Below are 14,685 nucleotides of genomic sequence, written 5' to 3'. Positions count from 1 at the left end.
AAAGACATATTTTGGATGACTATGTCTTTTGTGGCCAAATTTGGTGTGATTGGTTTCAATGGTTCTGCTGTTTACTCCATAGTAAAACAAACATTACATTTTTATATATACAGATAGAAGGATTTAGGGAGATTTTGCAGAGGCATGAGTGAGACAGATAAAATCCTATTTATTATTTCTGCTAAGAGGATTTTTTTTTAGGGAAAAAACCAAACAAGTATAAAACATATTGATCAAAGTGGTATTTAATGCTAAGCAGTTAAGAGTGGCAATCTAACATTATGGAGCTAACAAAATTGCAACCATTCATCCATAGCCACCAATAAGACATTTCTCATGCATATAACAAATTTACTTATGTCGTGAGGGCTGTACTTCTGTGTACAATATTTTCATAAGTTATGTTTCACAGCCTCCCCCCCTCTCTGAGAATAATTCATACTGATTATATTATATTTTGTATATGCAAACTATTTTATATACATGTGAATATAAAGATCCCTAAAAGTACCACTGGGACTACACCCTTGAGCTTTCTGTAAAATGCATAGCTTTCTTTCATACCCTTTTAAATATTTTCTCTCAAGTCACCCAAAAAACTTTACAGATTAAAGCTGCTTCAGTGTGTGTGATGTTTTAACAAACCCAAATGAAGTAAATCTAAAGGTTTATATTGAAATCACACATTTGGCTCTTAAATTAATGAGTTAAGCAAGCTAAAAAAAGTTCCAGTCATCTATGAATTCATGGAATAAGCAGTGCTTCAAACACTTAGTAAACTTGTTAAACAGGGCTGCAGTGCAGTATTTTTGGTGCAGAAAAAAAAACATTGGTTACACAAATGACCAACTTCACTTTGAAAGCTGAAGAAGAAAGACTTTTTCAAGTTTCAGACCGCATTCAGCAGTCAAGAATGGGAAGAAAAGCTGGTCATATCTGAAAAAAGGCTTAGACCCATTTCAATTTCACTGCTTCACTTTGCCTTTAAAACAAAAAAATGCATCACCAAATTCCAATAGAGAGGGGAACAATAATTTTTAGTCTGTTAAATATGGCTGAATTGTTTGGAAATAGGAACTAAAAGCTAACCCATGACACTAAAATAGTGATCAACCTCATGTGTTCACTTTTGCATCAATTCAAACCATGTTGGGTCAGAGCTTCTATCTGAAAACAGACTGTAAAAGTGTGAATATTTAGCCCTTCAGGCAGCTATCAAATGAGAATATATCTTATACCACCTGACTCATTCAGAAAATCAAGCTACATACAAGCAGTCACTATTCACAGTAGTCATTGATGGCTATGGGCACAGTCATTAGGAACTGCTCCCAAGTAGCTTCTGCTTGTTTTATGAGGCTGACCTGGAAGACATTACTGCTGAACTGTGCCCAAAGTTAATTACTCCAACTATCAATCAAAGAGGCAAGAGCAAACCTTGCCAGAAGTCAAACAATGGTCAACTGCTCAGCAATCTTGGTTTGTCAATAAAGTGTCCAAGTGGTCATTCTATTGACTCTCCAAATCAGCAGAGCAGTACTTTAATGTAAGATTTGCAAGGGAGATACCCATTTGCATCCACAGCTGCCAGGCAACTATTATATTATATATAGCTTTGCTACTGTCTGTTGCCTCAGTCACTCTGCAGACATTTGAACTGAATGAGTGTTTAGCATGACAATCTTGAAATTAGCATGGGCAGTGTTTAATACTATCAAGTGGACAAGTGAATCTTGCTGTTAAAACAGTCACACACGCTATGGACCATCCCATACTCTTGGAGGAGGCAGCAAGGCAGCAATTTAACAGGCATGACCTCATGGAAAGACAGGGCTTTTAACTCAGGTAGAAATAAACCCTAACACATCACGGTAATTACAACACCCCATGATTGATATGGAGATTCAACACGGAAGATTTATAAAACCACAGTCCTATTTATCCAAGGTAAGAAACGGCCAACATGTCCCCATCGTAAATTATAGGCCCAGAGTGTTTTCTTCTATGAGAGATATCCCTAACCTGCAACAACACTGTTTATGTCTTTTGTATCACCCACCAACAGAGTATTGGGGTTAAGGCTGTAGCTGTCACTTCAAACAGTGCATTTACTGCAACTGGCATTCAAAAACGGGACAAGAATAAAACCCAGATAAAAGAGAACCTAACTACAAAGTGATTTAATAATGTCTTGTTTCAACTATTTTGGTCACTCTGGAAAATTAGAAAAGGAAATGCCTTTATTGTCAGCAATATCTGTGAGAGAACTAGACCCATCATAAATATAACATTCAGCCCCATATAAATAAGATACCAAGGTGTGAAAAGCAGGGGAAAATATCTTCAATTACAGCTTACAAGCTTTCTATGCTATATACTATGCAGAAAAACAACATTGCCATGAGGTTTACAAAATGATCACTTTAACCAATTGCTAGTTTATAAATAGGGAATGCATGTTTGGCTATAAATTAACACAGAAAATCGTCAATGTTCAAGTGAGAAACAGGTTAAGTTTAACTGGAGAGTTGCCAAGAGCATCAACATTACTTCACTGACCACCAAACTGTGTTTCGGCAGCCAGACATTATTAACCTGCAGCACAGTATTTTAAAAAAAGTTTGTTTTTGCTAAAATGTATGACAGTGCATAGCCTAAGTCAGATGGTCAAAGTGATATAATGCTTTACAATGCTAATTTGCTGCATTTAAAAAGGGACACACCTCCCTTTAAGTATGCTTGCCAAGGAAAAAAGAAAAAAGAACACAACCAAATTGCAAAGTCCTGAACTGTAGTAAAAATATTTCAGTCACAGACTGATTAAAATTGTGTACAACTGTGCAGTTCTGAGGTCTAGTGTCCACCTGCACATTTTACTTGGGTTCCTCAATTGTCCCCTTGCTGAGGTCTGTCATTTTTGGGTATTTTACTTTCTTCTGGTCTAGCTCATTCTGAGCCCACAGTAGTAATTTCAGTAATTTAGCCAGCTTGGGCGTCGACTCGCGGTTTTCATAGTCTAAAACAGCTTGATTAACTTCACTCCATACCTAAAGAAAGAGAGAAGTAAACAATTAATTCAGAGAGACAAAACCACACAAGGAATGATACGTTTTGATCAAAAGAACAAAATTCCCCTCAATCATGATCCTGAGTCACTGAATCTTGCTTTGTCAAAATAGAATCAAAAATATTGTTGCAAAGCTATTGAATGCTGCAATGCATTTTGTAACAAATGAATAAGTAGCCTTTGGTCATGCAGGAGCACTAAATGGTCATTTCCAAGACTCCAGCCTTCTTTCTCCTAAGACAGGAGTGGGAAATGTAGGGTATTCCATGTGTTAAAAAATGCAATTCCTAGTGTTCCTCTGATAGTATAACAACAAAAATAAATTATTGCCTGTCTCTCCTTGCAGCCTGAGGTGGGGTACACTGCTTAGCGGGCTTGTATACCAACATCTGGAGGGACAGCAATCCCCGCCTACAATTTTTAAAATCTCATACATTAGTTTCTTTTGAATAAGATGAAGCTTCGAATCAAGCATGCATTTCGTGACTAAAGATGGACACTTCTTTCATAGCTGTATTTTAAGGTGACACTGCCTGGACAGATAAGGTTTGTAAATTGATTAAAATGAGTAAATGTCTAATATGAATGTCAGTATCATCACAACTTTAATATATGTACCTTTTTAAGATGACAAAAAGTGACAAATAACATATACGTTCTAGAATAGCAAAAAAGCAGTAAGGAATATTTTCCACATCAGTCATCAAACCAAACATTCAAAAGGAAAACTAAAACTAAATTTAGTATGGAATGTATTAAAAAGACTAAATTTACAAGAAGAAAATTAAGTTCTTTTCTTTAAAATACTGCAAAGACAAATCCCATGGTGTCTTTGTAAGAACCATGCCATATAACTCTAAGGCCCCTTCTTCACTGCCAGTTTCTGACCCCAAGATGATCTGCTTTGAACTGGATTATATAGCTGTGTAGATCCAGCCTAACCCACAACAAATAAGACTATTACTTTCTGTCTCTGCATCATGTTGAGCAGATCGCCAAAAGGTGATTCCTCAGGGTTATCAAAAGCAAGGAGTGCAAGAGTGCGCTCCATTTCCGTCAGGCATTCCCGGCTTTCCTCTCCTTGTTCTGCCAGCTGTGTCTGAGCAAATTCCAGTGCAGCTTCTGTTTCACGCTGCCGAATCAATTCAATTAAATGTTGTTGCTGCACAGGGGAAACACAATCATGTAAATAAACAATTAGACAACAGCAAGCAATATTGCACAGTGCAAAGTTTCTGTCACACATTTTAAGTTCATGCTGTTTTAAAACCTCCAAAAATCCCCTATTAAACTCATCAGAGTTCCAGGATGCAAAATCAAACAAAACTGTTTCATTGATTTTGGAGCCAGAAACCTTCAAAAAAGGTTTGGGCAAGTAACCTGAGATCACCAATTCTATGAATATGTCATTTTAAGCAGGGGTCCCCAAACTTTTTTAACGGGGGGCCAGTTCACAATCCTTCGGACCATTGGAGGGCCGGACTATAGTTGGCCACCGAGCAATAAATAATAATAATAATAAAGAGGATTGGCAGAGACCCTTTGGGCCATTGAGTCCAATCCCTTTCTGCCTTTGTGCACCGAAAGCACAAGCACAGCACCTCTAACAGATGGCCACCCAGCTTCATTGTTAATAATAATAATAATAATAATAATAATAATAATAATAATAATAATAATAAAAAACAGGGTTTTGGAACACAATACTCCTGACCTCACAATCGTGTTAAAAAACAAAGTATGGATTGTCGATGTTGCAATCCCAGGTGGCGGCAGGATTGAGGAAAAACAACTGGAAAAGCTGACACGATATGAGGATTTAAAGATCGAATTACAAAGACTCTGGCACAAGCCAGTCAAGGTTGTCCCAGTGGTGATCGGCACACTGGGTGCAGTGCCTAAAGACCTTGGCCTGCACTTAAACACAATCGGCGCTGACAAAATCACCACCTGCCAGCTGCAGAAGGCCACCTTACTGGGACCTGTGCACATTATTCGCTGATACCTCACACAGTCCTAGACACTTAGGAAGTGTCTGACGTGTGATCCAATACAACAGCCAGCAGAGTGTCTGCTGTGGACTCATCTTATTGTATTTCTAATAATAATAATAATAATAATAATAATAATAATAATAATAATAATAATAATAATGGTTGTAAGAGAAGAAGAGATCCCTTGGGTCATTTAGTGTAACCCCCTTCTGCCCTTGTGCCATGGGGGCCGGATAAATGGCTTCGATGGGCCACATCCGGACCCCTGATTTTAAGGCTCACTCATTATTCCTATTCTAGAAAGCAAATTTTAAAAACTGGAATACTCAAGTAAATAGTTGGAGAAACACCTACAACTACATTTAGTATTCATTGCTTTCAAAATACCTAAAGGTTTCATGTAGGAACAGGATGAGAACTTTTTTGCAAAAAAATGAAATAGTAAAATTTACTCTAATGTCTAAATGTAATGCCAGCAAGAAAAGGGACACACTGTTAGTTAAGTCAATATGAGGCCAAGCAGTATTACAAGTATACTGAGTGACAAAAAAGTAATGCCTTCTAATACAAATATATTATAAATTCTAATTTGTTCCAAAAGCAATCACTGCTTATTTAAATACAAATCTTACCTGTAAATGGAAGTAAAGATACCGGTTTGTGTCCAACAATTCTGGGTGAAGACTATTGATTAACGCAATAGCTTCCTGAATCTGGCCTTTGAGAATCATCTCTCGGATTTTTATTCTTTCATCCAAGGTTTCTAAATCAACGCTGGGCTCGATTCCAGATTCCATTCGAAACTTCTCTGCTGCTTCTTTAAAACCTTCTGAAATTCCAGATGGGAAAAAACAAAATTGAATATATCAAGACATTTTAACGTGTACACTGCCCCTCCCTGATACAATATATTTTGGGCAAAAATGTGGTTTTTTTTTAATGGAGGGACAGGTGTGGCCCCTTGAGGGCCTTGGGTCTGGAAAAATGTGTACCCACACATTTTTCTCTAGAGCCGCTGCTATAACTGCAGTTCTTTAAAGAATCCGTTCTGACCCAGATGCAGCAGTCTGAGGGAGGCAGCACATCTTTAGCTGGGCAAAAACAACTTATAGCTCCTGGCCATGGGGAAGGGCTTCTGAAGTATCTACTTACCATCCTCCAGACAACTGTGGGAAACTGTGTGAAGCTGAGGGCAAATCCTAAATCCTCCAAGTGTAGCAAAAATACCTTGTTTTACCACAAATTCAAAAAAAGTCCATATCATTTTTTCTCACCAGTTTGAAGGTGAAACAGAGGTAAAACAAGGTATTTAAGAGAGAGATTGTGGAGAGGTGCTTTGTGTGTGTGTGTGTGTATATACACATGCTTTTTAAATATATGCATATATTTGAGAAGGCTTTGGGTGTAATTTTTGGCTAAAAATCACACCAACACTTAAAACTCCAGGGGACTTTGGGGGACTGGTGGAGCACTTCAAGGTCTACAAAGGGGTCCAGAAACTGCATGTCATGCAGGCTATATTTTGCCCAGGTCCTGCCTTAGATGGTCCTGCTACTCAAGTTTTTCAACTGAAAATAGTTCAAGGAGAAAATCACCAAATTAATCAAGTAAGTACATTTAATGTTTTGTCAATCCAAGTATCCTGATGATTAACATGGTGGTAATTAAATTACCTTTGTTACCATCTTACTATAGTAAATGTTATTATTATTAACATACTTTTGCTATGTACAGAACTAAAACAGAGGTATTAAGAGGTGAAGGTTTGGTGTGCTGACGTCAGATCACTGATTGTAGTGATAAATTATTTTAATTCATGGCTGATTACCTGTAACAAGATAGTTCATGATCAAGCGATTCATGTCAGCTCTCTGGATGTGTAAATTATTGAGTTTTTCCATCCACTCGTCTTTTGTGATTTCATCGGGTTTTTCCGCATAACTCATTCTTGTCCCTCACTAGTAAGGAAAAAAAGGACACACTTAGAAACGACTTTTTTGGAATAACCAGTTAAAAATACTGTATTACTATTTCTGATAGTTTTTTTTATCATTTAGTAAAAACACCAAGGACAGTGAACAGATGGACTTGCATTCTTCCCAATATGACTGAGGAAATATTAACTAAGATTCAAAGTTGACACGCAACATTTCTCAAGCTATTAGCAAGGACTTTTAGCATATTTGTGCCCTAGTATTATCATCTTCACACACTGTCTTAGAAAGTAGTATTCTTGTAGCATACACAATTTTACTACCATGCTCGTACTATATTCTCATGGCTCTGAAAATGTTTAAACTACAAAACTGATAAAACCTAAAAGCCATCTGATACAGGCCTTTGACAATGGTTGATGTAACATCTAAAATTTGAGGACCCTGATGCTGATATTTTAATCCGATCTATAGTTTATTGTTTGTGTTTTATTGCTTATTTTATTTTGAGTTGAGGTGTTTTATGTTAATCTCCATATGTTGTTCATTCCTATTTCACCTGGTGTTTATTTTTTATTGATTTAGGCTAATTTCTGTTGTATACTCTATAGTGTTTCATTTTGCACTGTTGTTGTCTTGTAGGTCACCCTAAGTCCCTCCAGGGAGATGGGGCAGGATAAAAAATAAAGTTTGTTTATTTATTTATTTAGAAAAGTTAGATGGCTATCAGTTAAATGCATTTCAGATATAGAATAATCTGCTTTACAACAGGAGACAGAGCAATCCAAAGCATGCCATTTAAATATTATCCTTCTGTAGATAGGTTTAAAAAATGTGCCAGGAAATAAGTGCCAGGCTCATAAATAGAAGGTCCAACTGAAATTCCACTTGCATTTCAATTACTGCCATTCCACTTTCAACTTACATTTATTTTGTACAATTCATTCACCTTCCAGATACTACTGCACAACCTACTAACTGCCCATCCTGAACAAGAACACATTAATGTCACAGGCTTTAACCTGGTAGGTCTACAATGCTTTACTTATACTGCACTACAACCTAAAAGATGTAGCTAGCAGCTACTGATCATGGAACTGAGAAACAGGTACTATGGCAGTCCAAGAGGAAAGCATTGTGCCCAGTCTCATTCTGACACCAGCATTACAGGTCCAAATAATGTCATCAATTTCAGTGTGTTGGAGGAAGCATAAATGCCCTTTTTTAGGAGGGGAACCCTCCCTCAAACCAGTAACCATCTGCTCACATCCACTTTTGTGCAAAGGCTCCTACAAACCTAGGACAGGGCAAAAACAAACAAAATGGCCAACCACACCTCCCAAGAGGAAATAATTGAGCCTTTCTAAGGACACTTATTGAGACTATGGCAAAAGGTAAGATCTGCCTTTCTGGTTCACGCCTCATTCTCTACCTATTGGTACACACTAATTAAGCAAATTACTATGAATACATCCGGAATCTTCTTGCACATCTAGGTTCTTGATATTTTGTCTTCAGAAGATTTAACCTGTGATCATATAAAGTCAAATTGTTGATTTTTTTAAAAAAAAAGTGGTTAGAAAAATGGGAATTGTGGGAATGGATGTTTTACTATGAAAGGTGAAAATACAAAAAACCTTTATGAAAGTGAACATGGGTTATGGAATATAACACAGGTTCTCCAGTGACTTTAACTGGTGGTAGATCAGAAACCTCATAATGCATAATAAACCTGGGAAGTCCACTCTCACAGTATGTGGTGTCAACCACATTACAAATAACTGAAGGACAGGACTATGTAACAGGAGATAAACCTACAATGTCCCTAACTTAACAGTTAGAATTGGAAAAGATGACAAGGGTCATTGAGACCAACCCCATTCTGCCATGCAAAAATACATAATCAAAGAACTCCCAGTGGATGACCATCTAGCCCAGGCATCCTCAAACTCCAGCCCTCCAGCTGTTTTGGCCTCCAATTCCCAGAAGCCGTAGCCAGCTTGTTCGATCGTTAGGAATCCTGGGAGTTGGAGGCCCAAAACAGCCGATATAGCCTGTTTAAAAACCTCAGAATATGAGCAAACTTGGCATGAACGTTTTCGATGAAATGAAATATTTCTCGGAATTAAAAGGATGAATAGATACAACCGCCAACGAAATTCAGCAAACAAAATTATTCATGTCAGGCTCCCACATTAAGTTTCAGTTAACTCAATGGAACTTAACTAACACAAATGTAAATACGCATTAGGTCCACTGGCCATAACACAGCCTGAGATAAACCTTGTCTTCCCCATGATAATCAATAATAATAAATAATACTGATCCTGTAGCTTTCTTGGAAATAACTTTTTCTTTCTGAGCCTTTCTTGAGGAACCCAGCCACATTTCTTAAACATATCATGTTAAGTTAGATATCCATCCCCTTACACACTCCTGACATTATACTTGTTATTAACATGCTTCCATGCAAATTTTGCTTGACCTCAAAAGCCAATGAAGGCTACATGCCTGAACAGAAAAAGTAAACCAACAGGAACTGTCCTGCAGAAATTACCTCTTGCAGTAGTTAACAATTATGAACTCATCAGGAATTCTTCATATCAAAACAATCTGCAGCTAAAAGAAATTGTTCTGAAGACTGTTGCTATTCCTTTCTTCTACTACTTGGTAACTAGACAACATAAAGAGCATTAAGAACTCTTTGGATATAAAGCTGTATTAAGTCTATATGTGTTCGTATTTAAACAACTTAAAAGATTTCAAACACAGAGAACATTCGGGATTCATTGAAATAAAAAGTGGTACAGTAGAGTCTCACTTATCCAACACTCACTTATTCAACATTCTGGATTATCTAACGCATTTTTATAGTCAATGTTTTCAATATATCGTGATATTTTGGTGATAAATTCATAAACACAGTAATTACTACATAGTATTACTGCATATTGAACTACTTTTTCTGTCAAATTTGTTGTTTAACATGATGTTTTGGTGCTTAATTTGTAAAATCATAACTTAATTTGGTGTTTAATAGGCTTCTCCTTAATCTCTGCTTGTTATCCAACATATTCGCTTATCCAACGTTCTGCTGGCCCGTTTATGTTAGATAAGTGAGACTCTACTGTACTGAGTATGCACTATTTAACCTTTTCATGGAATGGATTTCTAATATATAATTTTTAAAAACTAAGTGATGGATTAAATTCTGCTTGCAGTTAGTCCGATACATTAAAGGGGCAGGGCAGAAGCAAACAAACCTGCAAAGTCCAAGCAGCCCAAACTAAGGTTTTATTGCCCTGTGTAGGGCACACAAGGAAGTAGGGTGAGGCACAGATTCTGAGGCTCCTATGGCAAAAAAGGTGTGAAAGTCAGTTCAGCTCTGTTGCTAGAGGTACAGGTGGAACATCCCTTATCTGGAACTCCAAACTGCTCCAAAATCATCCACAGACGTGGCTGAGGTAGTAATACCTTTGCTTTCTGTGGGTTCACTGTGTATCAATTCTGTGTTCCTATTTGGTCCACACCTCCAAGATTATATATTTAATATATGCACATATTACAAAATTTAAAACATTCACAATCCCAAACAATTCTGATCTCAAGCATTTCAAATAAGGGATATTCAGTCTGTAGGTAGGCAGCCATGGGTCAGTCTCTCTCAGCCTAACCAACCTAAAAGGGCATTGTGAAAATAAAGTTATTTTGTATTATTTATTTAAGAAATTTATATTGCGCCTTTCCCCACTTAAGGACCCAAGGTGGCTCACAGCCGATAAAAACATGCATAACAAAAGCTAAAACATTTAAAACCAAGTATTAGTAGTTGCTGTCACATGTCCTAAAACATACGTTCAACTATAATAAAACATTAAAACTTTAAAACCACCCATAAATACATCATACAGTCCAGGTTCTTCCTCAACTTTGTAAGTCCTGAGTTCAGTCAAAGGCTTCCTTAAAAATATAGGTTTTATTATTAGGTTTGTTGTCTTGATCTCATCAGGAGAAATATAAATCTAACTAAAGAAGGGATGGATAACACTGGGTGATACAGGTTTAGTTGTGTAGCAAATGCTTGGGACCATAAGTGTATGGGATTTCTGGAATACATGTACAGTAGAGTCTCACTTATCCAACACTCACTTATCCAACGTTCTGGATTATCCAACACATTTTTGTAGTCAATGTTTTCAATATATCATAATATTTTGGTGTTAAATTCGTAAATACAGTAATTACTACATAGCATTAATGTGTAATGAACTACTTTTCCTGTCAAATTTGTTGTATAACATGATGTTTTGGTACTTAATTTGTAAAATCATAACCTATTTTGATGTTTAATAGGCTTTTTCTTAATCTCTCCTAATTATCCAACATATTCACTTATCCAACATTCTGCCGGCCCGTTTATGTTGGATAAGTGAGACTCTACTGTATTATTGTTACTGCTATATTTAGTTATTCCCTACTTTACTCTCAGCTCTGAGACCCAGAGTGACTAGCTGTACTTGCATGTATGTACACCATGACATATTTTGGAGATCAAAAAGCAACTTTAAACATACAATGTTTCATCTATATATTCTAAAATAAACTATTTTGTGCATGAAACAACACTCTGTGTACATTGGAACCCTAAAAAGGCCACCCATACAATTTTGTATTTTGGACTATTACATGATTACAGATAAGGGATATCCAACTGTTATTTTGAACTAGTACAGTGGTTCCCAAACTTATTTGGCCTGCCGCCCTTTCCAGAAAAAATATGACTCAGCGCCCTCTGGAAAGGGGGTGTGGCTTAGAGGGCTGGGCGTGGCTCCTGCTCAAGAGAGCGGGGCTGAGCCTCTCCCCTAGTCCAAGATGCAGGGCTGCGAGGGGAGGTGTGCGGGGCCACAAATGTGCGGCCAGGACTTGGATGGGCGGAGTTATGAGCTCCGCGGCAGGGTTGAGCTTCTATCCCTGTTCTGAGACACCTGCCAGGACACAGGAGGCAGGGCTAGAGGAGGGGGTCTCTTCCCAAGTGCCTGACGGGGCTGAACCTACCCCGCCCCCGTGTTCTAACAAGCGCCTCAGGGGAGGTATACAGAGGCTCAGCCCTGTCTTGTGCTCTTCGGAAGAGGCCCCGCCCCTAGCTCCGCCCTCTGTGTCCCAACAAGCGCCTAAGGAGAGGTATAGATTCTCAGCCCCGTCTCGAGCTCTTGGGAAGAGGCCACGCCCACTCCTCTAGCTCCGCCCCGTGTGTCCTAACAGGCGCCTCAGGTGCTCAGCCCTGTCTCTGGCATTTGGAGAGAGGCCCCGCCCCCGTGTCCTAATAGGTGCCATCATGGCCCCCCTGGACCGCTCCAGCGCCCACTTTGGGAATCACTGAACTAGTATATCGAATGAGCTATCATGGTATAATAGTTTGAGTGCTGGACTAGCACTCTGGAAGTTGAATGTTCATCCATGGAAAACTATTAGGTAGATGATGTATAGGTGGTACCTGATGCCAGACATGCTTTCTAGAATATATAAAAGTAGGTCTAGTAAACGTTGGAAGTGAGAAAAACACTGGGACATTTTATCATATGCAATGGTTTTCCAAAAAGGCCCAGAAATTCATACTCAAATACACACAATGTTAGAACAAAGTGTTAAGGTTAATATTACAATGAAAACAGAGTTTTACTTGTTGAGGATGGACAGATCACTAGAAAGAAAACATTACTACTACAAGCAGTCCCCCAGTTACAATCATCCAACTAAGAAGCTGTGCATAGTTCATAACAGGGGTAAGACAACCGGAACTGTGAGAAATCTACTCTTGGAAAGGAAATTTACTCCTGAAAGAATTATCATGGGGAAAAGGCGTTTCCACTGAAGCTTTATCAACAATCCTTGTTTTCTCTAGCCAAATTTTTCAAAATCTAATTATCACAGAGACACAGACGGCAAAACAAGCACCACAGGGGTGTTAGCCCTTCCCAATACTATCATACATATATATATTAGGGGGAGGGAGGAATGGAGTTCCACTTAAAGATGTTCCTGTTCTGACTTGCATACAAATTCAACTTAAGAACAAACCTACAGAACCTATCTTGTTCATAACTTGGAAACTGCTTGTATATGATTACTGCAGCAAGAAACATCTCTACCAGGCAACAGAAAGAACCACCTATCTCAACAAAAGAAGACTTGTGAATTAGCTGAGATGGACAGATAGATGATGATGATCAAGGAAAAATCCTTAACTAACTTTTAGAAATACTGGGCCTTTTTTAAAGCAAAGATTGGAACAAACTTCAACTATTTGTTTTCTGGAGGTATGGAATGAGCTGACGGAAGAAATCAGATCAGCTCCCTCCCTGATGCCCTTTAGAGAAGGAGTGAAGACTTTCCTGTTTGCAGAAGATTGATTTTATTGAGTCCTGCATTTTATGGATATATGGGAGTTTTAGAGGCATTTCAACTTAATTGAATTTTAATTACCTAAGAGACGAATGATGCTACGGAGCACCCTTGTAACTTTTTATAGTACTATGTTTGCTTTAATGGATAATTTGTGTTTCATTGCTTATTTTCATGGCTTTGTGAGCACCTTAGCTCTGTATGGAGAAAGGCAGCATAGAAATTCCTGTAATAAATAAGCAAACATGGTGAAAATTCTATAAATACACATATGAAAATGTATTTCTTTTAAGTTGGATAATGAATGGAATGTCTGCCAAATCTGGCCCATGTCTGGCAAACTTCGGCCCTCTAGGCCGGGCTGTGGTGCAGGCTGGTTAGCACCCAGCTGCAACAAATCACTCTGACCAAGAGGTCATGAGTTCGAGGCCAACCCGTGCCTGCGTCTTGTCTCTGTTCTATATTATGGCACTGAATGTTTGCCTTTATGTGTGCAAAGTGATTCGCCCTGAGTCCCCTTCGGGGTGAGAAGGGCGGAATATAAATGCTGTAAATAAATAAAATTTTGGACAACTCCCACCATTCCTAACAGCCTGTTAGGAATAGTGGGAGTTGTAGTCCAAAGCACCTGGAAGCAAGTCCGTAGCCAAAGGGGTCCGTTTAGAGGTTTAAACCAACCCAGAAATTTTTCAGTTAAATAAGAAACAACCTGCTGTTAGGAATGGTGGGAGTTGTAGTCCAAAACACCTGGAGGGAAGGCCCAGATTGGCCCATGCGCAGTCGACATGACGGAGTACAAGAACCAGAAGTGTTATGGACAGAATTCAATACGAGCCAGTATGAAGGCCCAAGGAGCATCAAAGCCTAGGCTTTCGCTTCTCGTCAGCCGCGCTAGGCCCGCCCCTCGAAGCCAGGCCAAGCAGGCCTCACGCGGCATCCAAGATGGCGCCTCCCCGTCCGCCTCCCGCCCACTCGCGGCCGCCTCCTTCGGCTGCTGCTCGGCTCGGCTGAGGGAAAGCTGCTGCCGCCACAGCCCCCTCCGCCTCCTTCCCGCCCGCCAAGGACGTTTCCCCTTCCTCTCGGGCGCCGCCATGGACTCACCCACCCAAAGTCACCGTCTCCGCCGTCGTTCCGCCGCCGCTGCCGGGACCTCGACGCCACGCCCCCTCCTCCCGCGGCCCTCTTCTCGCGAGAACTCGGCCTCGGGCCCCTCTGCCAATCCATGGAAGCGGAAGTTTGCGCGCACCATAGAGGCGACGGCGAAGAGGTCCAGGAAGTCTTCCAGGGC

The 14,685-nt window shown here is 39.3% G+C and overlaps 1 protein-coding gene across 5 annotated transcripts; it reads right to left on the bottom strand.

Annotated features, from left to right (window-relative positions):
* Positions 1-227: 227 nt before the first annotated feature.
* gid8 (GID complex subunit 8 homolog) lies at positions 228-14,608 on the bottom strand. 5 transcript variants are annotated; one of them, XM_003220702.4, is made up of 5 exons: positions 14,499-14,608; positions 6,890-7,019; positions 5,694-5,890; positions 4,032-4,229; positions 228-3,047 (listed from the first exon to the last, which is right to left on the bottom strand). In XM_003220702.4, the coding sequence occupies exons 2-5, from the start codon at positions 7,005-7,007 to the stop codon at positions 2,874-2,876; spliced, it is 687 nt and encodes a 228-aa protein (XP_003220750.1). In that variant the 5' UTR covers positions 7,008-7,019; positions 14,499-14,608; the 3' UTR covers positions 228-2,873. The 5 variants fall into 5 exon arrangements, with proteins under 5 accessions (XP_003220750.1, XP_008108384.1, XP_062835101.1 ...); XM_008110177.2 differs by having other exon boundaries at positions 14,503-14,608; XM_062979031.1 differs by lacking the exon at positions 14,499-14,608 and adding an exon at positions 14,107-14,288.
* Positions 14,609-14,685: the final 77 nt, after the last annotated feature.

The sequence above is a fragment of the Anolis carolinensis genome, chromosome 4 (assembly GCF_035594765.1).
Source record: "Anolis carolinensis isolate JA03-04 chromosome 4, rAnoCar3.1.pri, whole genome shotgun sequence".
NCBI classification, from domain to species: domain Eukaryota; kingdom Metazoa; phylum Chordata; class Lepidosauria; order Squamata; family Dactyloidae; genus Anolis; species Anolis carolinensis.
Note: the sequence above shows the minus strand (reverse complement) of the source record. Positions and strands in the feature narration are given on the sequence as shown.

Coding starts and splice junctions, on each gene's coding strand:
- gid8 (XM_003220702.4), bottom strand. CDS start 7,007: ATGAGTTATGCGGAAAAACCCGATGAAATCACAAAAGACGAGTGGATG. Junction 5,891..6,889: donor CATGAACTATCTTGTTACAG/GTAATCAGCCAT, acceptor CTGGAATTTCAG/AAGGTTTTAAAGAAGCAGCA. Junction 4,230..5,693: donor ATCTTTACTTCCATTTACAG/GTAAGATTTGTA, acceptor TCCCCTGTGCAG/CAACAACATTTAATTGAATT.